The sequence below is a fragment of the Protobothrops mucrosquamatus genome, unplaced genomic scaffold, assembly GCF_001527695.2.
Source record: "Protobothrops mucrosquamatus isolate PMUCROS unplaced genomic scaffold, P.Mucros_1.0 scaffold_182, whole genome shotgun sequence".
Lineage (NCBI taxonomy): Eukaryota > Metazoa > Chordata > Lepidosauria > Squamata > Viperidae > Protobothrops > Protobothrops mucrosquamatus.
Genome location: NW_015386258.1, coordinates 408,489 through 429,592, shown reverse-complemented (window position 1 = coordinate 429,592; position 21,104 = coordinate 408,489). Strand labels below are relative to the sequence as shown.

General features: G+C 36.9%; 1 protein-coding gene across 1 annotated transcript in view; it reads left to right on the top strand.

The window, feature by feature from the left end:
• The first annotated feature begins 1,624 nt into the window (after window positions 1–1,624).
• Window positions 1,625–21,104, top strand: part of STXBP3 (syntaxin binding protein 3) — a 33,313-nt gene continuing 13,833 nt past the window's right edge. The window contains exons 1-9 of the mRNA XM_015823992.1: window positions 1,625–1,706; window positions 5,698–5,747; window positions 9,246–9,327; window positions 10,935–11,011; window positions 13,079–13,157; window positions 14,199–14,299; window positions 15,998–16,146; window positions 17,823–17,913; window positions 18,555–18,679. Coding sequence (XP_015679478.1) covers window positions 1,649–1,706; window positions 5,698–5,747; window positions 9,246–9,327; window positions 10,935–11,011; window positions 13,079–13,157; window positions 14,199–14,299; window positions 15,998–16,146; window positions 17,823–17,913; window positions 18,555–18,679 — 812 coding nt within the window. The 5' untranslated portion in view covers window positions 1,625–1,648. The remainder of the gene's footprint in view (window positions 1,707–5,697; window positions 5,748–9,245; window positions 9,328–10,934; window positions 11,012–13,078; window positions 13,158–14,198; window positions 14,300–15,997; window positions 16,147–17,822; window positions 17,914–18,554; window positions 18,680–21,104) is intronic.

The following is a 21,104-nucleotide window of genomic DNA, read 5'->3' as shown; positions in this document are numbered from 1 at the left end:
TGGCTCAGTTGTGGTCGTAAGCTGAGGACTATTTGCATTGGAATGCTCATGCGCTACCTGTTTGCATTCCTAATGCTTGAAAAGAGCTGGTGATCTCGCATCAAATTTTGACATACCAGGAAAAAAAAATCTCAAGTTTCTCTAGTTAGGTTGTTATAAATATGTGATGTGTATACTTCATTCTAACACTCCCACTTTGGGGAGAAGTTATATTCATGTCATGAGGCCAACCCCATTAGTTAAACCCAGGGAAGGACTAAATCTTAGAAATACTGTACCTGGGAAGGAGAAATATGTCATTGTCTATTCATCAGCCAATCAGTATACTCACTTCTGTATTTTCAGTGCCCTCATTATAACAATGCACTCCCTTAGCTATTCAGGTCAGCTGTCATTTCGCTAAAGTAATTATAAGGTACACCAAAGAGCTTAGGTGAGGAAAGGCTCTAGGGAAGCTGTATTTCTCCCACTTCTCCCACATCTCAGCAACAACAAAAGAATCCTAAAGCTTAAAATGTAATACTGAATAAAAGTCAGATCTATGCAAGTCCCCAAGAATTGTAATTATTTTTTTTATATGGCATCCATCAGATATTATCAAATTGCACCTCACAACCAATAATAAAATCACAGATATGCAGCTTTTGTACTAACACAGATTTATTACATTTTTATTTATATTTCATATTTCTAAACCCCCAACACCCTCACGGATCTTATCTCTCCATTAAAGAAACAGATCACATCTGTCTGCATAGAACTGAACCCTAACCCACCGTAAGTCTGACATTTTTGGAATACAAGTGTTAACTGTGAATCACCAGTCTTCACGTTGAGATGTCAATAGCTCTGAAATGTAAATCGCCATCAAAACCCGTCCATCCGCGCAGAATGAGCCATAAAGGTCACACACTGCAGAATTTGTAGCCATTTGTAGCCACAGGAGCAAGCCGAACGTTAAGAAATAGGCTACCCTGAACAGAAGAGTCCTGAGATTGTTTCATTAAAAAACAAAAAAAAGTCCCTTCAGTTATGCTGGATTCACACATTACGTTCGGCTAAGGCAGGGATAGGCAACCTTGGCTCTTTTATGACTCGTGGACTTCAACTCCCAGAATTCCTGAGCCAGCTTAGCTGGCTCAGGAATTCTGGGAGTTGAAGTCCACGAGTCATAAAAGAGCCAAGGTTGCCTACCCCTGGGCTAAGGTGTGGCTGGATGATGTGGGGTTCCGTGGGTTGTAAGAACCCAAACGTTGTGGGCAGTTCACGGTTGACCCCACAGTATTGCGCCAGCCAGATCATCCGGGTTTATTCGGTAAACCATGGCTCAGGCGTCCACCGATTAGCCAATATTTCAATCTGGGTGCAAACAAGCCAGCAAAATCCACCACCCGCTCGGCGGCCGGCTTCCGCCCATCTGAATCCCCAGGGCTTGGGCGGGGGATTCCTGCTCCTCCTTGCAGCACGTCCGTCACCAGTAAGTTCGGGGCAGGAAAGGCGGCAGCAAACCTGCAAGGCCGGAGGCGGGGCTTGGCGGAATCGAGGGCGGGGCTTCGCGCCGGGGGGGGCGGGTTGAACGGCCCCCTTGTCAGGGAGTGCGGAATTTTTTTTTTTTTTTCCGTCAGAGCCGTGGAAGCGCAGAGGCAAGATGGCGCCGGCAGCGGCCGCGAGCGGGGACCGGGGGCTGAAGAGCTTGGTGTGGCAGAGTGAGTGTCGAAGGCGCCGTTTCTGACCCCGTAGGCTGAGCTCTCCTTCTTTCTCCGCGCTTCGCAGAGCCTGCGGAGGCCGGGTTGGTTGACGGGCTCAGGGCGGGCGTCCTCTGCCTGGCGCGGTCGCGGATGGCACGGAGACCGGGAAACGGTGCAAATGCGGGAATCGATCTTCGTGAGGCTGCAAATTAGGGGTGGGGGGGGAGGTAGCGGAGGAGGAGGAGGGGGGAAAAACGCCTTCGTTTAGTGTCGGCCCCGCGTCTGGAGCCCTGGAGCCGGCTGCATCTCGAGGGTCAGGCGGAGCTTTATTCCTCCGCTTTATTTTGCACCTCGGGAAGCGCTTCACCTGCTAGACCTGCAGCCCGTTGCCGTCTTGAAAAGTCGGTTCCCACACTTTCCTCCCCCGGCCACTCCTATTCGCATATCTTCCTGGTCCCTCAAGAGTGGCATACTTGGATGCGTTTTCGCTTTCCCCGCGACAAGCTTGCGTTTTAAAAGGTCGTCTCCTTATTTAAAAAAATAAAACAATACCAGACGAGTTCAGCTGTGGAAATAAATCCCTTTGGCTGTGACATAGGTGAAAAAAAGCCCAGGGTCTTTAAAATGCATTCAGATCCTTGCTACGGATGGAGCATGGTGCATGGTGCATGCAGTATTATCCAGCTCTGGGCAGGCTTGTACTGCAGTGGTCGAGAAAAAAATGGTAATCGGATGGGTGACTTATGGTGGAAAAGAGAGTTCAAGGTAGAAATGGACAGTGCTATTTTAGAACTGGTATTTTGGTATCTAGTTTCTCTGTATGTGGCTTTTAGGGAAGCAGAAGAGATTAATAAATGAAAATACCATCACCTGAGAACAGTCACCTCCTAGCACGTTTAAAGTCTGATCAGTTTGCTTCCCAATTCTGAATTGTCCAAATGTGGTTGGAAATTGACCTAGTTTATCTTCTATGATTGCTCGAGATAAAATGTCACCAATCCACCTACTGCATCCTATGCTCTTTGAATGCAGGGAGCATAAATTAATTTTTGTTAACAAACATTCTAGATGACCTTCTGTATGACCTTTTAAAAAAAACATTAAAAATGGTTGCATTGTTCCATGGAAATAGATTGTGGTTGATCAAGGTTCAGGCGTATGTGGAAATGCATTTTCCAAACTGACAGTTCTTACCCTGGAATGGATGAAGCCATTGAATTGTAGGTATAACTGAATGGATGAAGTCTGACGGTCAATTTAAAGTTCGGCTCTTATTTAGATTTCTTTTCAAAGCTCAACGTGCAAGATTATGTTTTATGTATGCTTCCAACTTGGTCATCCCTTCTGAAACTAAAGATCAGGGTCGTAGTTGAAGGATTGTTAAATGAAAGGATCCTTTATCTGATTGTGTCCTGTGGAATGCATTTCTGATATTTGCATATCTTTCTTAGTATTTTGTTCTGAAAAGTAATGAAAACATGTGGCACACAGATCAGCATGGCTGTAGCGTTTTTTTGGTGACTTTATTATTGCTTTTACTTCTGGTATGATTTAATGGTTCTTTTTTTTTAAAAAAAAATTGTGACTCAGCTGTGTTCATGTAACATGCTTACCTTAATTTAATTGTGGTTTATTAAATGAATGCCATAATAACAAAATTAAGATATCTCAACATACATATTTACAAGAATTGCTCCTTTCCTAGTATTTATACATTAATTTGATGTAGATTCCTTAAAAGAAATCTTGGCCTTTTGCTGGTTTAGACTGTAATAAATTCTTTACCTGTTAATCACAAGTTAATCACAAGTTTGGAGGAGCGTTAATATAGATTTTAATTAAAAATTGCAATACCTTCTTTTGGATTTAAACTCTTTTTACTCTGAAAAATTTGGAAGTAAGATTTGTTAATTACAGGCATTTCCAGCCTTATTTAACTCAGCAGGAAACAGGCATGTGCTTACCTTCAGAAATGAACTTGAAAAAAATCCCCAAGGGAATGGACTAAGAAATTTGTTGCTTCCTCTCAGACCCTTTAATTTGTTCACTCATGCTTGTTCCTTTTCTGTTTTGCATTGTTCCAATATATGAGCCTAAATGTTTTGCAGATAAAGGCTAATAACACATTTTCTCTTATGATAAATTGTAAAAAATATGAATCGTTGCAACTTTATAGTAACTTCAGAAAAATAACCACTGCCAGGAGAAACAGTTTCTACTATAGGTTCATTTAATTTCACTGTCAGTAAAGCTAAATTGCACTACCTCTGGAAAGTTTGAAAGAAAAGAGCTGGAAGAATAATTACGGTTTTGTGTAAAGATTAAGGATACAGCATCATACAGAGCATGGGGTTTCAAGCTTTTTTACACCAGAAAACCTGTTACAAACATCTTTGGAGCCCCTTATCAAAGGTGTGTATGCTGAATGTCAGCTGAGAAGCCTCATCACCCTTTCCCTTAGTGACTAAGAAAAGAGCTAGCCCAGGGCACTTTTATGACTTGTCGACTTCAACTCCCAGAATTCCTCAGCCAGCCGGTCAAGTTTGAAGACCCCTGAGCTAGAGGAAAAAATCTCTGTAAGAGAGTAAAACGTTTTCCCTCTTAGTTTCATGGAACCCATTCAAATTCTTCCAAAATCCCAGTTTGAAAAAAAAAACCCTAGTATAGAATTTCAATTTAGAAATTATTACAGGAAAGCTGCAGTTGCAAGAATTAAAAAAAAGCCTTTATGATAATAATTACAGTTCTCATATGAAGCATTTAAAGACATAAATATAATACAGTATGTAAAAATGGGAAATGAACAAAGCCCATCTGGCTGATAAAAGTATACTGTATGCTAGTATGTTTGGTACTTGGTTGTTGTTTTCCAAAAATCATAACCTACATTCTGGATGCAAACATCTGAAAATAATATTAAAAACCAAGGAACTGATTCTTTGATGATATGTTATTGCACAAACCATATTTGTGATCTAAAGTAATAAGCTATGAGTTGTCTATAACATCTACTAAGTTTGTTTAGACAGATTTTTTAATATTACTCTATCAAATTTAAGGATGCTTGGCATATGGTGCATATATTCATGATTTTAGAGACAGGTCTTTATCCTATTTATAAATGGACACATTTATATTCATTTTATATATTCCATGATTTTTGTATTTATAAGACCATGTAAAGGTCAATTTTATGAAACCAACTAAATGATTTTAGGATTTCCCTGTCATTCAGGAAAATATAACTGGCTTGATAGAATTAACAATACAACCCTGAGTCAAATTTTGTTTCTAAGCTGTCAAAAGAATTATACCATTTGTTTTCTAATGTGGTGAAAAGAGATAAAGAAGGTTAAGGCTTGACTTAGATTCAGTAGTAATTATATAAATGAATCTGCAGGAAATATACCTGTTTTTGTTTTGCATACAGTGACTTCATTTGCATGACATACTAGCAGTAAAAGTCAGTGGATGAGTATGCTACTTTGTAAATTAAGTTTAGTTCTTTGTAATTCAAGATAGGGACTGTTTCAGATTCACTTAGTATAGCAGACCTCAAGTTACAGAGCTACATGGGTTCATTATCCAAATTTTACACTGGTAGTTCATACAAATATAGTGATTTTTTTTATTCTTCTAGTGTTGACCTAAGGTTCTTTGTGCTTGCCCTGCAAATCTGGAATTGGAAACCGGAAATAAGATGTGCAGAAGATGTGAAAGCCATGCTTTCCTATTGTATCTATGCTAATATAAAGTCCGATTTAAAGTCCAATTTAAACAGATTATTATTAGGATAAGGTGCCAACATATTAAGAATTTCTTATTGTTTGTACAATACTTTGTATTACTGTACTACACTGCACTTTGTAATACTGACTAGCTTAATTCTTTAGTGATATATGACATTGCACGAGACTATTATTTTTAAGGTAGTTCATTTCTAGTGTAAACCTTTCTTCTTCTCTGTATTATTTCATTTTAACCATAGTAATAATATTTTTTCTTTTAGAATTAAAAGCATCAGTGTTTGATGACTGTAGAAAAGAAGAAGAATGGAAGGTAAGAAAACTTATTGAACTGGTTTATTTATGGCTTGTATACTATATTTTAAAAATCATTTGTTCAAGGCACATCTCAATGTGTAATGGAAAAAAAATAGTGATAATTGGAAGTGTAGCAGTTTTTGTAGGAATATAATAGGTCCATAGTTCTTTGGAGGAAGTCCTATGGTTATAACCACTAATCATCTACTTTATTGACCACTTATTATGGCATCTCCATCGAAACTATAGGAATTACTCTATGCTTGGGATAGCTTGCTGGAACTCCTATTGGAACTCGGGCTGGAGCCCTAGGGAGCGGTAGTGGGAACAGCAACATTGAGGTTGGTTGTAATGGTAGAATAGTATTACAGTTGAAATTGTAGAATAGCTTCTGGCAGGGGCTGCATCTGTTAGAATGATGTTAGAGAGGATCTTCTCCTTCATAGCAGCATGGACGTGATTTGTTCCTGTGACACCTGATGGGCAAGGTGGTTGGACTGTCCTGGTAGAACTGTGTTCCTTCACTGTGTTGACAATTGAGAATTGTTGCACATTGGCGTGATGGGATCAGGAGTATCTGGTAGTCCTATGAAAATACCATCCAGTATCTTGTGACATGTCAGGGTGCTTAAAGGACAGTTACCTTCTTATTCTGTCAGTATCTCATTGTTCAGAAAGGAGAAGCAGTTATTTCATCTGTTCCAGTTCACAAGGGGAGCTGAAGAAGTTTGATCAGTCAACAGAAAAGGTCTTGAAAGTACATAGTTGGGCTGAAGCTGTGCTATTCTGTCTCCTAGTGTATAAGGAAAAATTGGAAATTATTTCTGAGGGAACAGTATTTACCCCAACATACAACTGTTCCTAACCCCACAGGCCTTTAGAAAAGTAGTTAAGACCTGCCTCTTGAGATCAGGATGAATTGAATTCCAGTTGAGGAAGATTTCATTTCTGATTGCCATTTTAATAAAATATGTATTGACTGATTAAGCTTTGCTCATCTTGTTTGTACACTGCCCAGAGTCACATGGCTTGAGTTGGGTGTTCCTATACATGCTATAATAAATAAACTGGTTTCGTTTCAAGAATGTCTTAGTATTATGGGTAGTTCTTATTGAAGAACCACTTATTTAATAGCATTCAAAGTTACAATGGTACTGAATGATGTGGACTTATGACAGGTCCTTATACTTATGACCATCATCATGTCCCTGCATAATGCAATTATTATGTGTGACTTTGACTGCAGGCTTCTGACAAGTAAAGTCAATTGGGAAGCCAGCAAGAAGTTACAAATGGCAACCACATGACTGGGGGACACTGTGACTGCACAGAATTTACCTAACAGTGGCAACTGGGATTGATGCAACTATCATCATAAGTTGTTATAGTCACATGAGGTCATGCTTTACAACTGTACATTAATGACAGAGTTGCCAGTCTCCATTACCATTGTTAAGTGAGAACTATCTGTAGTTAATCACAGAAATCTGCATTTTGGAATCATAAGAGACTAAATATTTGTGTTGAGTACTTCTAATATTTCTCTGTATAGGTAGTCTTTGATTTATGACCAGTCAAATAATGACCCCAGTCACAAAAGCTTTAGAACAGGTGCATTTCTATCATAAAATATCATGTCATTCCCGCCCCCGCCCCCCGGTCACATAACTGCATTTGGGGTATTTGGCAATCTATTTGTATTTACAATCACTTACCAAGTGCCTGTGATCATGTGATTGCCATTTGCAATATTCTCTGCTGGCTTTCACAGAAAGTCAGTTGGAAAACCATCAGAGAAGGTTACGGACAGAGTAACACTGGATCTGAGGTCCATTCCTCCCAGTGTGCTGAGGGATTTCCTCTCCCTCTTTCAGGGAGGAATCTTCCTGTGCACTGAAAGAACAGACCTCAGATCTGGTGAAAACACTGAATGCTAGGGAAGGCCAGCGTTCTGAGCCTTTCAAAATGTTGGCCTTCAGTAGCATTTTCCCCTTCAAACACCAAAATTGTGAAAGGCTTAGAATGCTGGTATTCGTTAACTTTTTCTCTTCCCCTCCGAAGGGGAAAACACTAATGAAGGCCAGCATTAATGTTAGTCTTCTTTTCTTGGTGTCCTACCTAGAGGAATTGACCTCAGATCTGGTGAAAATACTAACAAATGTCATCATTCTTATAATTGTTCTCCTCACTTTGCCCAAAGACCAAGATTCTAGGCTCAGTTGTGGTTATAAATAGAGGGCTATCTATAATTCAAGGCAAAAAAAAAATGTGGATAGATTATTCAAATACAGTATATACCAGCTGTTGAATTTTGAATTGAGATACATCTACATAGATATCTGAAGGGAAGTCCAGATGCTTAATTTGGAAGGGTGTCAATTTTTTTATAGGAAGTGATGTAAACAAAGATGTTATAGTTATTATGGATACCAGTGCCAAACAAATACAACATAATTCAATTTATTGTGTGGCAAACACTCAGTGTATTTATTTTGTAAATTAAAACGTTTTAACCAAACAAATGAAGTATACCTTTAAGATGTATACTCTTTTGAAACAGAACAGCTGGTTTGTACTTAAACTAATAGCTGGATAGCATGGTAAGCCAAATTCTGTCAACCCAGATTTTTTTTGTTGTTCACTATAGGGAATATACAGATTTAATTTTATTCCTTCCATGGTAACAATAGATTTGTGTCTGGAGCCAATCATGGCATTGGCTTTTATTTTAAAAACTTTGAATCAGGATGTTTGATACATCACCCAGTCTCATACATGCATGGATCCAAGCATCTAAAATCTGTTTTATTATTGTGTAATATAAAAATGAATTAAATTGGCATGGGACTGAGTCTTCTGATTCAATGCCACAGTTGTGAAATTACAGTTGGGAGACCTACATGATTCAACTGTACTTGAATTTATTACTTTTTCTTAAGTAACAGAAACTAAATGGGTGGATCTCTGAAGCAAATAGATTCATTAACTTGCTCTTTTGAGACATGAAGTTATATTTTTATAGTGTTTCTTTAATGCAGTCCTGCTGTTGCATATACCTTTATTTATTAAATTTATATATTGCACATCTTGCTATCAAGCAGCTCTTCGAACACTGTAGATTATGCACTTGTAATTATATACACTTTTGGAATTAAAGTTTGGTGTGTACATTTTTGTCTGTCCACTAATACAGTATATTTGCCCATGGTATATGAGTGAAAAATGTAGTACTTGCAATTGAGTTGTGGGTATGTTTATGCTAATATTGATAGTAGATGCAATGAGCTGTGAGAATAGGCTTGAGGAATACGAAGAAGAGCCATAGCCAAGGCAATGGTTAGACAATTACAATATTCTGATATTGTAATCCTGTAATAAAAGTATTTTTTTAATATTTATGACTTTGGTGTCCGAATGATTTCAAGCTGAAAGGATTGACAGTATATTACCAAAAGTAATTTGAAGTCTAAGATGGTATCCAGTTGTTTTACTGATTTGATTTTTATTTGTAAAGATAATTCTTCTAGATGACTTTACTACTAAGCTTCTGTCGTCATGTGGTAAAATGACAGACCTACTTGCGGAAGGGATAACTGGTAAGTACTTGCTAAACAGAATTAATCATCTTGGCATAAGTTTGCCACTTAATACATTTGCAAAATAAAAACTGTATTGATGTTTTTTAAATAATTGTATTAAGAATTACAAATAGAAAGAATAAAAGCTAATACAAACTATAAAAAATACAAAAGAAAAGAAACGATTATTTAAAAAAGAAAGAAGTGCAAAAAGGAAGAAACACATAAATAATGTCACCCTTTATACCAACAAATATTTTTTTTTAATGGCTCTAAATTCAACATAAATTCTTTTCATCATATAACTCATCTCATAAGAAAATAATCCAAAAATCTTGTCATTCCTTTTTTATCAGCAAAAATCTAGTAAAAGATATAGCTAATTGGATATTTTAACCTTGATTGTATAAGCCAAACTTTTATTCCTTCCCTGAATTTTTAAGAATCTTAATTTTAACCCTTTCAGTTAGTCTCACAGCTTGTTTTTTTGGTTTATCTTTTTTAAAGCCAAAAATCTTTGAAAATTTTATTAGACTTCTTAGTTTATGCAATAAGTAAAGCTTGTCCTCTCCCCACTTTTTTTTGTCTCTTCTCATAAAATTCTGCAAGATCTTAACTGAACTCAGTAGGAAAAAGTTATCCAAATCACTTTTTTAGTTTAATAGTTGTATATTTCCTTTAGGGAGCAAAACATCTTTCAGTTTTGTTTCTGTATCTGGTACCTTTCTCCATATCCTTTTTATTGGTTGATACATTTAAGTCCACCTTCAAATTAATTTCAAAATTAACTGTTGTAGCTTGTGCTTCTGTAATTTCATTGGCACGTGCTGTCTATCATATCAAGTAATTTTGCAGACCAGTTTTCAAAAATATCTTAAGGATTTTTGCTCTATTTTTAATTTCTTTGTAAACAATACAAGTTTATCTCTAACTCTCTCTGATGTCAAATCTTCAAGGTTTTCCATTATATTTCTTCTTTAAAAAACCCAAATAATCTCCAATTAGGAATGATTCTTCTAATAAATTTAAAACAATGTTTCCAAATCCATCTTAATCTGTTGTTAACTTTTCAAAGTACATATTCTAAGTACCCTTGCTAGGTAATCAAAAAAATAATATTCTCCTAGAGCTTTTAAAATCATATTTAAACCATATTTCTTCAAGAAGACAACTCACCTGATGAATACAGTGAGACCATGTCAATTTGAAAGGCCTTGATCTTTTCAGTATAGTAAAAAAAAAATCCAAAAAGTGTCAAGAAATGAAGCTGAGTTGAGCTTTGGGTCCTTAAAAAGGTGTGTTGCGGTATAGGATTGATGGAATCCTCAGCTCTCAGCCACTCAGTTCATAAGCCAGCTGCAAAATAACAGCCCCTGCAATCTACTCAAAAAGACCATCTATCTGGAGTCACATAAATTATCTCAATGATTTTTTCCTTTCTCCGGAGAGGATTCACCAATCCAGCATACAGCTTCAATTCTTAATATATATATATGTATATTTAAAAATCTAGCAGCTTGTACTTTAGTACATCTTGTATATTATTAGTCCAATACATATGTTACTATTTTAAATTTTGCATGCAAGTGTACTTAGGGTAACTCTCATAATATCTTATTTTGTAGCTGTGGAGAACGTTTACAAAAACCGTGAGCCGGTCCCTCACCTGAAAGCTATTTATCTTATTACACCTACAACAAAGGTTAGTTTCCAAAAGAATAATTCTTCAAGGTTCTTTCTTTTTTAAGGCAAGCCAGAAAAAAACACAAGAAACTTGTGGGCAGTTAATTTATTATTATTTTTTGTAATGCAAGGGGAGAGGGTGGTAAACATAGTTCTGGTCAAAGCATATCACAGAGCTCGGTAGCTATTCCCAAGATCTGTCACTTGACTCAAGTCCCATATACTTTCTATGGAGGGGTATTCTCAGCAGTAACTGGAGATGTCTAGGTTGATTGGACAAGCTTAAAAAAGCATGTCTGATGTTACTAGTACTTTGCCATATAAGTCTGCTCTTCTTACTTTATGTAAGAATCATGACATTACATGATGATCATATAGTTATGTACTTGCTGACAATGATCATTGATGGCTTAATTTCCAGTTTAAGGTCTGTTCAAAGCTAGTCCTTTCTTACCAATGTGATTAGATTCAGAGTTTGATAAACAGTTTATTATAGGAGTTCTGTCTTTTTTAAATTTTCTTTTTACATCTCCTACATCAATTTTGTTGTTGTTGTAGAGCCATAGACATTACTTCTCTAAAACCTTGCATCAAGTATATAGTTTTCTAATTCCCATCATGTGCTGATGACATAAAATAACATGTATAGGACCTGCAATGAAGGAGGGAATTGACAGAATTTAGGGACACTTTTTTTGTATCTGTTGATGTTCTATTTGTGAAAGATGTCTGATTTCAATCCCATGCTAAATTCTACACATAATGCTAAATTTAATTGTCCCTCAAGATACTTTTCAGCTATGTCTCCCAACAACTCTCATCATTGTCTCTGCTGATTGAAACCTCTGGATGATAGTTCAGTAACATCTGGAGGGTCAGTGATTTCATCCCTCCCCAGTGTTAAAATATAATTCAATACAAGTAGTCCTCAATTTACAAAAGTAATTAATCCCAGAATTATGACTGTAAGTCATGCCGGTTGCTAAGTCATCATGTGACCAACTTGATTTTATGATATTTTTTCAATGGTCATTAAACGAATCACCATGGTTGTTAAGCAAAAACCAGGGTCGTTTAAGCAAATCCATTTTCTGCAGTGGGAGTTTTTTGCTGGAAGCCAGAAGTAAATATTGGTTTCTGGAAAAAAAAACCCATTGTGAATTGCTGTCACATAATCATAGAATGCTGGAAAGGGTAAAGGTTTCCTCTGTCCAGTCATTGCGACTCTAGGGGGCAGTTCTCATCTCCATTTCTTAGCCAAGGGAGCTAGCTTTCTTCGAAGACATTTCCATGGTCATGTGGCCAGCATGACTATATGCCGAGATGCATGGAACACTGCTATCTTTCCTCTGAAGTAATGCTATTTATCTACTCGCATTTGCATGCTTTTGAACTGCTAGGTGGGCAAGATGTAGTTTACATACTTCTTTCTCCTTGGATGGCATGAACTAAAGCTAGAAGGCTTCATTTCTCCATTTTTAATCGGGCTGGATGCGTCATGGCGAAACCGCGCCCACCCCATTGCCGGCAATGGAAAAAGAGTTGCGATATGTCACGACACATCATGTGACACCCCTGAACTAGAGTTTGACACCCCTGAACTAGAGTTATTAACAGCATCCAAACTTAGTCCTATGATTAATTTACATTCAGCTGTATTAACACAGGATTTTAAGCTACAATGTTACCACAGCTTGTTTGTACAAGTGCTAGTTGTAAATGTGTTGTCTTTCCCCCTTTTATGTATGCTGGTTTTCCATTTAAATGTTATATCATCCATTGCAAAACATTAAATGTATGCTGTTTTTTCCATCCAAATAATATAAATGAATAGTAAATGTATAAATGCATTTCTTTGTTTGCCAGAATTTTTGTGCTCCTTTTTTCCCCATCTTCATCCTTACCTTGAAACTCCTTGCATAAGGAATAATAACTTGGATGTTCATATCAGACTTATTTTAACAGTTTCTCAACTAGCTGACTAACTAGTAGAGAAGTTGGGTTAGAAGTATATAATTTACTAAAAGTTTTTACAGATTTGTTCTAAGAGCAAGCAAACAAAAATAATTTTTTCTTCATGATTCAGTCTGTAGATGGGCTTATAAATGACTTTGCAAGTAAATCATCCAGCAAGTACAAAGCAGCATATGTCTACTTCACTGATTGTAAGTATTTACAGATTGAGAAAATAACTGATCTTCAATTATAGCTGTTGCTATAATTGCAATGGCATTTTAATATTAAAATTGAGTGGGGAGTGATTAAAATAAGGAGAATTTAACTGTTTGTAGACTGTCAGAGCGGTGCCTAGATTATTGGAACTTCACATGACGCTGAAGAAATTTGTTTTCAGATTTGCTCTATTTTATTAGGAAAATCTAAAAGCTGCTAGCATGAGCTTGCATGTTAGCTTGGAATTATAGTGGCATGCAGAAGAATTTACTCTTATTTCCTGCACGTGTCTGCTGACTTTGTTAGCTATTTTGATGGAATTCTCTAATGAATAAACAATATTGGCCACATTCTGCTATGATTAGGATATGAAATTCCCTGATATTCCAGTATGAAAATAATTGATTAATTTTTTTAGTCTGCAATTTGGCCTGTTTTTATGTTTAAACTACAGGTAGTCCTTCACTTAGGACCACAAGTGAGCCCCAAATTTTGCTTATAAATCATAAGTCAGGTCACCACGTGACTGGAGTTGATTTTACAGCCATTTTTAGAACAATCATTAAATGTAGTCATTAAGGAAATCATGTAGCCATAAGTTGAAATCTAGCATATTGAATGGGTGTTTTTTGCAAGAAAATGACCGAAAATGTTGCAAAACATGATCAGATGACCAAAGTACACTGCAACCAGTCATAAATATGAGTTGGTTGCTAAGTGCCCAAAACTCACATATTTCAGGAGTGGTATAACAGTTTTAACTTCAATGATGGGTTGTAAGTAACTTGTTCTAAGTCCACAATTTCACTCATTAAGCGACTTTTTGTAAATCAAGGACTATTTGTAATTTGCAACTATGTATGGAATATTTTACATGAACTCAAAGTAACCATGGAAAAATGCAAGGTATTTTCAAGAGATATTTGAGTATTTTTAACTTACAGGGTGAGGCTTGTAAAGTCATTTTGTGTAGTCCTGCGTTGTACTTGTTGCAGAAAAAAAACTGAGAACATGTAACATATTTCCTCTTTTAGTTTGTGATGACAAACTTTTCAATAAAATGAAGTCATCTTGTTCAAAAGCTATCAGAAGATGCAAAGAAATTAATATTAACTTCATTCCTAATGAATCTCAGGTAAACTTACTATTCTAATGCTTTATTTTATCTTTAAATATTATATCATCCACTGCAAAACATTAAATGTAACTAAATTAATTGCTTTGAGGTGAGACTGTATATCGTTACAAGACTAGAATAAGTTCTACAAAAAACAAAATAAGGTAAAATTATGAAAAGTATATGAAGCTAGTAAAATCACATCTGTAGATCTATTTTTCTTCCTAAAAAATAAACATATTTTAGAATTGTTCAAAACTAATTATATGTCTAAATATAATAAAAACCGCCAAGCTTTCGTTGGGAACTCCCAACATCATCAGGGCTGAAGAGCCAGTTAACAAAGATGACTTAAATATATTTATTTATTTATTTACATTGTGGTAGAAACAGTTATTTCACTGAGCTTATTTTCAAGGTCAGCTGTATCATATTGCAGCCTTAACATGCATTTTGTTTACCAGAAAACCTCACAGAGTTTTTATGCCTATATGTTTTTGTATTTTTTTAAAAAAAACTTGAACTGCAAGAGTGGTTCTTACTTGGCATATGTATTTTTTTAAATTTAATATTTGTCTATACTTATTCCAAAGAATTCAAAATATTATATTGCTATATTTGCCCACCTATTTTGTTCTCACAACAATTTTTGAGTTGCAAAAGAGTGATTTACCTACTATTAACTTGTGAGAGATTTCCCAGTGAATGGAATTTTAAAATCCTGATTTTGATATATGTTTCAACTACTAAACTCAAAGTCAATCAGAATGCCTTATTTCAATGCCCAGAGGCACTTAGAGTCTGGATTGGGAAGAACAAACTACGATTCAACCTTAAGAAGATTCAGTGGTTGTGGACTTTGAGACCGCTAGGGGCAGGGCGTCTTGGGCTCATAGTTCCTGCTTGAGGAGCAGATGGCAAACATGTCCGGGAGAGTCTTGGCTCGGATTCACCTTTTGCATCAGTTGCGCTCAATCTTGAATGAGAAGGCTCAGCTCATGTTCATTCAGGCTTTAGTAACTTCCTAATTGCATTACTGTAGTGCACTCTACAGAGGGCTGCCCTTGAAAAGTATTCAGATACGCCACCTATTCAAAACGTAGGAGTGCATGCAGTCTCGGGTGCATCAAGTCTCACCCGTATGACCTCGCTGCTGAAGTGATGGCTCCCAGTATGCTTCTCAATTCAAGGTGCCGGTTATCACCTTTACAGTCCTGCATGGCATGGGGCCAGATTACTTGTCTGTCTCCAGTGGTCTTAGCTGTCATGTCAGATCTAAAAGGTAGTCATACTCTGGCTCTTTCTCTGAAATAGTCATCTAATGGGCCCCAGAAAATGTGCTTCCTTTGTCCCAGTGCCTTTCTTCATGAAACCTATATGGTCCTGATCCTATTGGCTTTCCATAAGACCTGGCTTTTTCCCCTCAGGTACCAGTATATTAGTAGAGCGGAAGATGTATATTTTGGCATTGTGAGTTCTTATTTGTTTGGGACCATTTGTCAGCCACGTAGACTTTTCTTAGAAGTATCCGTAATAGAGGCTACGTTAGTTTACCTTTCTCCTGTACCTTTGACCTATATTTTTCCTATACATTTGACCTATATTTTTCCTGTATATTTGATATATATTTCTCCTGTATGTTTGACATATATTTCTCTGATACTTTTGACACTGTATAGACATAACAGGCTATAACAAAACTGTTTCTTGGCTTAGGTATTTACTCTTGATGTCCCAAATGCATTCTACCGCTGTTATAGTCCCAACATAGAGAAAACAAATGATAATGTAATGGAGCAAATTGCTGAGCAAATTGTTACCTTATGTGCTACCCTAGAAGAAAATCCAGGGGTCAGATATAAAGGGTAAGCCTGGAAACACTGTTTTTATACCATTGTGGGTTTATTGAGGGTTATATTAGCTTAACAGAAATGGAATTCCATGCCTAAGCAATTTGGAAGTTAAGTATATAATTCTGGAACGTGAAAAGGGACCTTAAATTTGTTTATGTATTTGTTACACTTCTATACCGCTGCTATCAAAATCCATTGTATGTGCAGGAGAGTGAGTTCTGTTGTCAAGTTATGGTATAAGTTAAAGGCTTTTTTTGTCTGTCAGGAAATTCAGGACTAGTTAGGGACAGAGAGAGTTTTGTACCAAAAGCAGAATTTTGGGTGGGATTGTTAATTCAGAATTTCAGCTTTCCTAGTGGCCCCTTATCGCTTCTTGACATTTTTTGTTTTCCAAGTTGTGAAGTTTAGTCTAGAAAAATGTGCCAGCCTAGTCAAGTGGCTGATAAATAGTGTTTCTGTGGCTAAGCCCATCCTTTGAACTCATCTGATTAGCAGTAAACAGCCACAGATAAATAGCAGAGCAGTTGATATTTGCTGGTAGTTCTCAACTTGCGACCACTTGTTCAGTGACCATTCAAAATTATGATAGCGCTGAACAAGGGAGTTATGACCCCAGCCTGAAGTTACAGCCATTGCAGCACCTGCATGGTCATGTGATAAAAATTCAGGCACTTGGCAATGCGCCTGCCCTTATGACTGCAGGGGCGCTGCAACTTCTCCATGCTTATCTGCCTCCCATCTAAGCCATCCTGCACGGTGGTACTAAGCAGTAGCGGCAGCTCCAATTGTCCCTGTTGCCCAGTTGACCTTCACCACCTCAAGCCATTCTCCCAGCCGGTGACCCTTTCCCTCTGCAGTTCCTTTCCCTCTGCAGATGGGCTTCCTTTTCACTTTGCCACCAGGTATTTTCTTACCTTTTGCAAGTAGACATCCCTTTCTTTTGCAAGCCACTAGAAACCTTTTGACCTTCCCCAGGTTTTGCAAAAATGGGATGGGTGGCTTGGAGAACGACGTGAGCCTTGCCTTGTGTTGCATTAAAAGCCTCATTCCCCATTTTGCATGCCCTCCATTTCTTCTGCACGTTGTGAGGGCTTACAGATAAAATGGGATGCTTCCTAGCAGAAGGTAAGTAAACCCCCTTACAGGTGGAAAGGAAAGCTGGCTTGAAGAACAGCTCAAGGCAGTGAAGGCCAGCTGAGCAATCGGGGCAGTTGGAATTGCCACCTCTAGTGCTACTATATAGAGTGGCCAAAATAGCATAGATGGGGGGGGGGGAAGTGCTCCTTACTTGGGACTGTTTCCACTTGACAGCCCAGGAGATAGCTTGCAAATCATAATTGGGCATGCTGGAGTTGCAGTTATTGAACAAGGCAGCCATGGGGTGCCTCACTACAAATGATTTACGATTGTAATTCCAGGCTCAGTTGTGTTCATAAGTTAAGGGCTACCTGTAGATTTTCCCAACTGTTACCTTTCAAATGAAGTAGTACACATTTCCTAATTACACTTTAAATTCGAATAGGACTAATCTGTACAGTCCTCTTTGGTTTAAAGCAATCTCCAGTGCATAATTATGTAGCATTTTGAATTTCTGCAGAACAAAGTCTAACAAGTGAATGCTCTTTCAGAGATTCATTAATGGCCTGATGTTGTTAAAGAGAAATACTTTCATTTTTTTTCCTTTTCAGTAAACCTTTGGATAATGCCAACAAGCTTGCCCAGCTAATCGAGAAAAAGCTTGAAAACTATTCTAAAATTGATGAGCGAGGTCAAGTAAAGGTAGAGTGAAAGCTCGGTTTTCTCTCAAGCAATAATAAACAGCTTCTTTCAATCTTTTGGAAGTATAGCTGCGGAAGAGAAATGCTATTACTGTAGCAGTTTTTATTGAATGGTTTTGAAATATACTCTTAGAAAGGAGTTTTTGCTTTGTCATCAATGGAATATGAAATTGTACTCATGGTTAATAAGCTGCAAAAAGAAAAACAAAAGCAGCCAGTGGAAAAGAAAAAAATCATAATTGCACTGTTAAGACCATGTAATTTCTGTATATTACTGCAGTTTTAATAAAAAAATTGACTAGGGGATAGCACCATTCTTTCACTGAAAGAACATACAAGTGTTCTTCACAGAGAATGGAATGGAGAATCAAATCCTCTTCTCTTTGAATATTATTTTCATTAATACATTGTGGATGGTAAAGGAACACTTTGGTTTTGCTTTATGATGTCTTCTTAACATTAGTTTCCATTGCTTTCATTTCTAGAGTCTGCTTTCTCTTTCTTTGGGACAGCTATATCGGAAAGAGGCTTAATAGTTTTAGAGAAAATTATATATTAAATTTTAATCTGTTTTCTGTTCCTCTTTTTTTTTATTGCCAAAAAGGTATGTCAGGGTTTCTTTCTTTCTTTTCTTTTTTTTAGGGCAAAACTAATTCCCAGCTGTTAATAATTGATCGTGGCTTTGACCCCGTGTCTACTGTGCTTCATGAGCTCACTTTTCAGGCAATGGCTTATGATCTGCTACCAATTGAAAATGATACATACAAGCAAGTACAATTTTATTTTGATCTTTATATACTAATGATAGATTTATAGCTTCAAACTGCAATAGCTTAAAGATGCACAAGTAAACATATAATTTTATATTCAAACTCTCTTTGTCTACCCTTTATTGTCTGAATAATATCCTAAGAAGTAAAATGCTTTGTAGTGCATTCTGACTTTTTTTTCTTTCAAAAAGGGGGGCTGGGGAGATTCTGGCATGCTACATAGGGTTACAAAATCCCCAGTCCTGTGGAAACTTCACAGTTCTCTCATTTAAAGAGCCACAAACCTATGGTTGGTTGTGCACTGGAGGCAACAGAAAGTCTTCTGCCTATATCGTGAGAGAATATTGTGTGAATAATCTGCCACAATCTGAGCATCTAAGTCCTGCTAAGATTAAGGTTAAGACTTAGAATAGTCAGCTCCCTTAAGGCAGACAGTTTGAGTCATATGGAAAACAATAAAACAAGAGCGGTATGCCAGGAAAGATGCCAATGAGGAAAACCATTGTTCTTTAGAAGTCCATTGTTACCCTTCTCAAGTTTGCCAAAAACCATGCAGATAATCCAGCAGTCTATATTTTATGAACAGATGAGACAAAGTGGCATCCTGGGCTTTAAAGTGAATGTTATGTTTGAAAAATACAAGATACTGTATTCTAACAAAATAACTACATCACAAATATGAAGCACGGTAGAGGGAATATCGTAGTTTGAGGCTGTTTTACAGTCTTAGAATCTAGATGTCTCCTAATCATTGAGGATATAGTGCATTCTGTATCATAGCAGCAAATTCTGCAGAGCAATGTTAGGTTATCCAGCCACAGCTACCAATATTTGGGTTTTAATTGGTTTTTAGTAGGGGAAATTTTTTGTATGATGTTTTAATACGCTGTGAGCCGCCCTGAGTCCCATGGGGAGAAGGGCGGCATATAAGTCCTGTTAAATAAAAAATAAATAAAATAAATAAAATAAGCAGAAATGTAAATGAATGTGTATCATATAGCATGACAATGATCAAACTATGGAAAAACGGTTGAAGCAGAAGAAGTTTTTCCCCCCCTTTGGAATGGCTTAGTCAGAGTTCTAGTCTTAACTCAGATGAAATGTTGTGGTATGACCTAACGCAAACAGTTCATGTAGACTCACAAATATAAATAAGTTGCAGCAGTTCTGTAGGAATATGCCAAGCTGCCTCCAAGTCAATGTGTGGGATTGATCAGTGGGTACAGAAGGCATTTCTTTCTACAAATTTCTACAAACTTTCACATATGTTCTTTCATCAAATATAGCTAATATGTCTTAATATGTCCAATAAAGTACACTATTTTGTGTTGTTCGTTTAACCAGGATGTCATTATCAACTGAAATTAAACAAAACTCAGATCATATTGTAGGTCACAGTATTACTATTATATTATAGATATAATTATAGATACTTCTAAAGGGTTTCTCTCATCACCATATCGTCATCCATTGATTTATCATAATCATGAAGAGAATGATTTAACCCTACAATCTTAAAAGTAGTTGCTAGTGATTGATATTTAGTAAGCATGCGAGATTTATTTCTGAGTAAAGATTTCACTGCTGAAATAACACTATTTATAACAGACAATTGAAAAGTGAACATTTATATTTTATGAAATGCCTTGCTTTGGGTTTTAAGCTAACCAGGATTATTTATTTGTTGAGAACTTCCAGATGTATTTGAATTTATTTCCTGGAACAGCCAAACATGATTTGGCTAGAGTTTGAGGAAATGTAGTCCAATGTATTTAGAAGGCAACAGATCATGGAAAATTGTTCTAGAGGGCTCTTTTAATGTAAGCCAGGGGTGTCAAACTGCCGGTCCGTGGGCCGGATGCGCATGGCAAAACCGGGCCCACCCCATTGCCGGCAATGGAAAAAAAGTCGCGATACGTCGCAACACATCACGTGACATTACGAGTTTAACACCCCTGATGTAAGCAATACTTTGGTGAGAGATTTTCCTCTGTGGCATAATTTAAATTAATGATCAACAAGCCATTATGCAATTGCAGTACTAATGCAATCTCTCTGTAAACTACTACAATGAATATATTTGATTTTTGTATTTTTGCTGGTAGAATTTTTGTGCCTAATGGCAGCTTTTTTTTAAAAAAAAACAACAACAACTATGTTTTAAAAATGACATCTAAGCAGGTCTCAGATCTCACTTCAAAAATCCAAAAGTAAGTTGTTGATATACCGTATATTCCGGCGTATAAGACGACTGGGCGTATAAGACGACCCCCAACTTTTCCAGTTAAAATATAGAGTTTGGGCTATACTCACCGTATAAGACTACCCCTGTTCCAACGCACACCAAATAAAAATTAAAAAACAGATTTGATTTCAATATAGTAATTTTAATTCAAATGCTTATGACATGCAGGTACTTAGC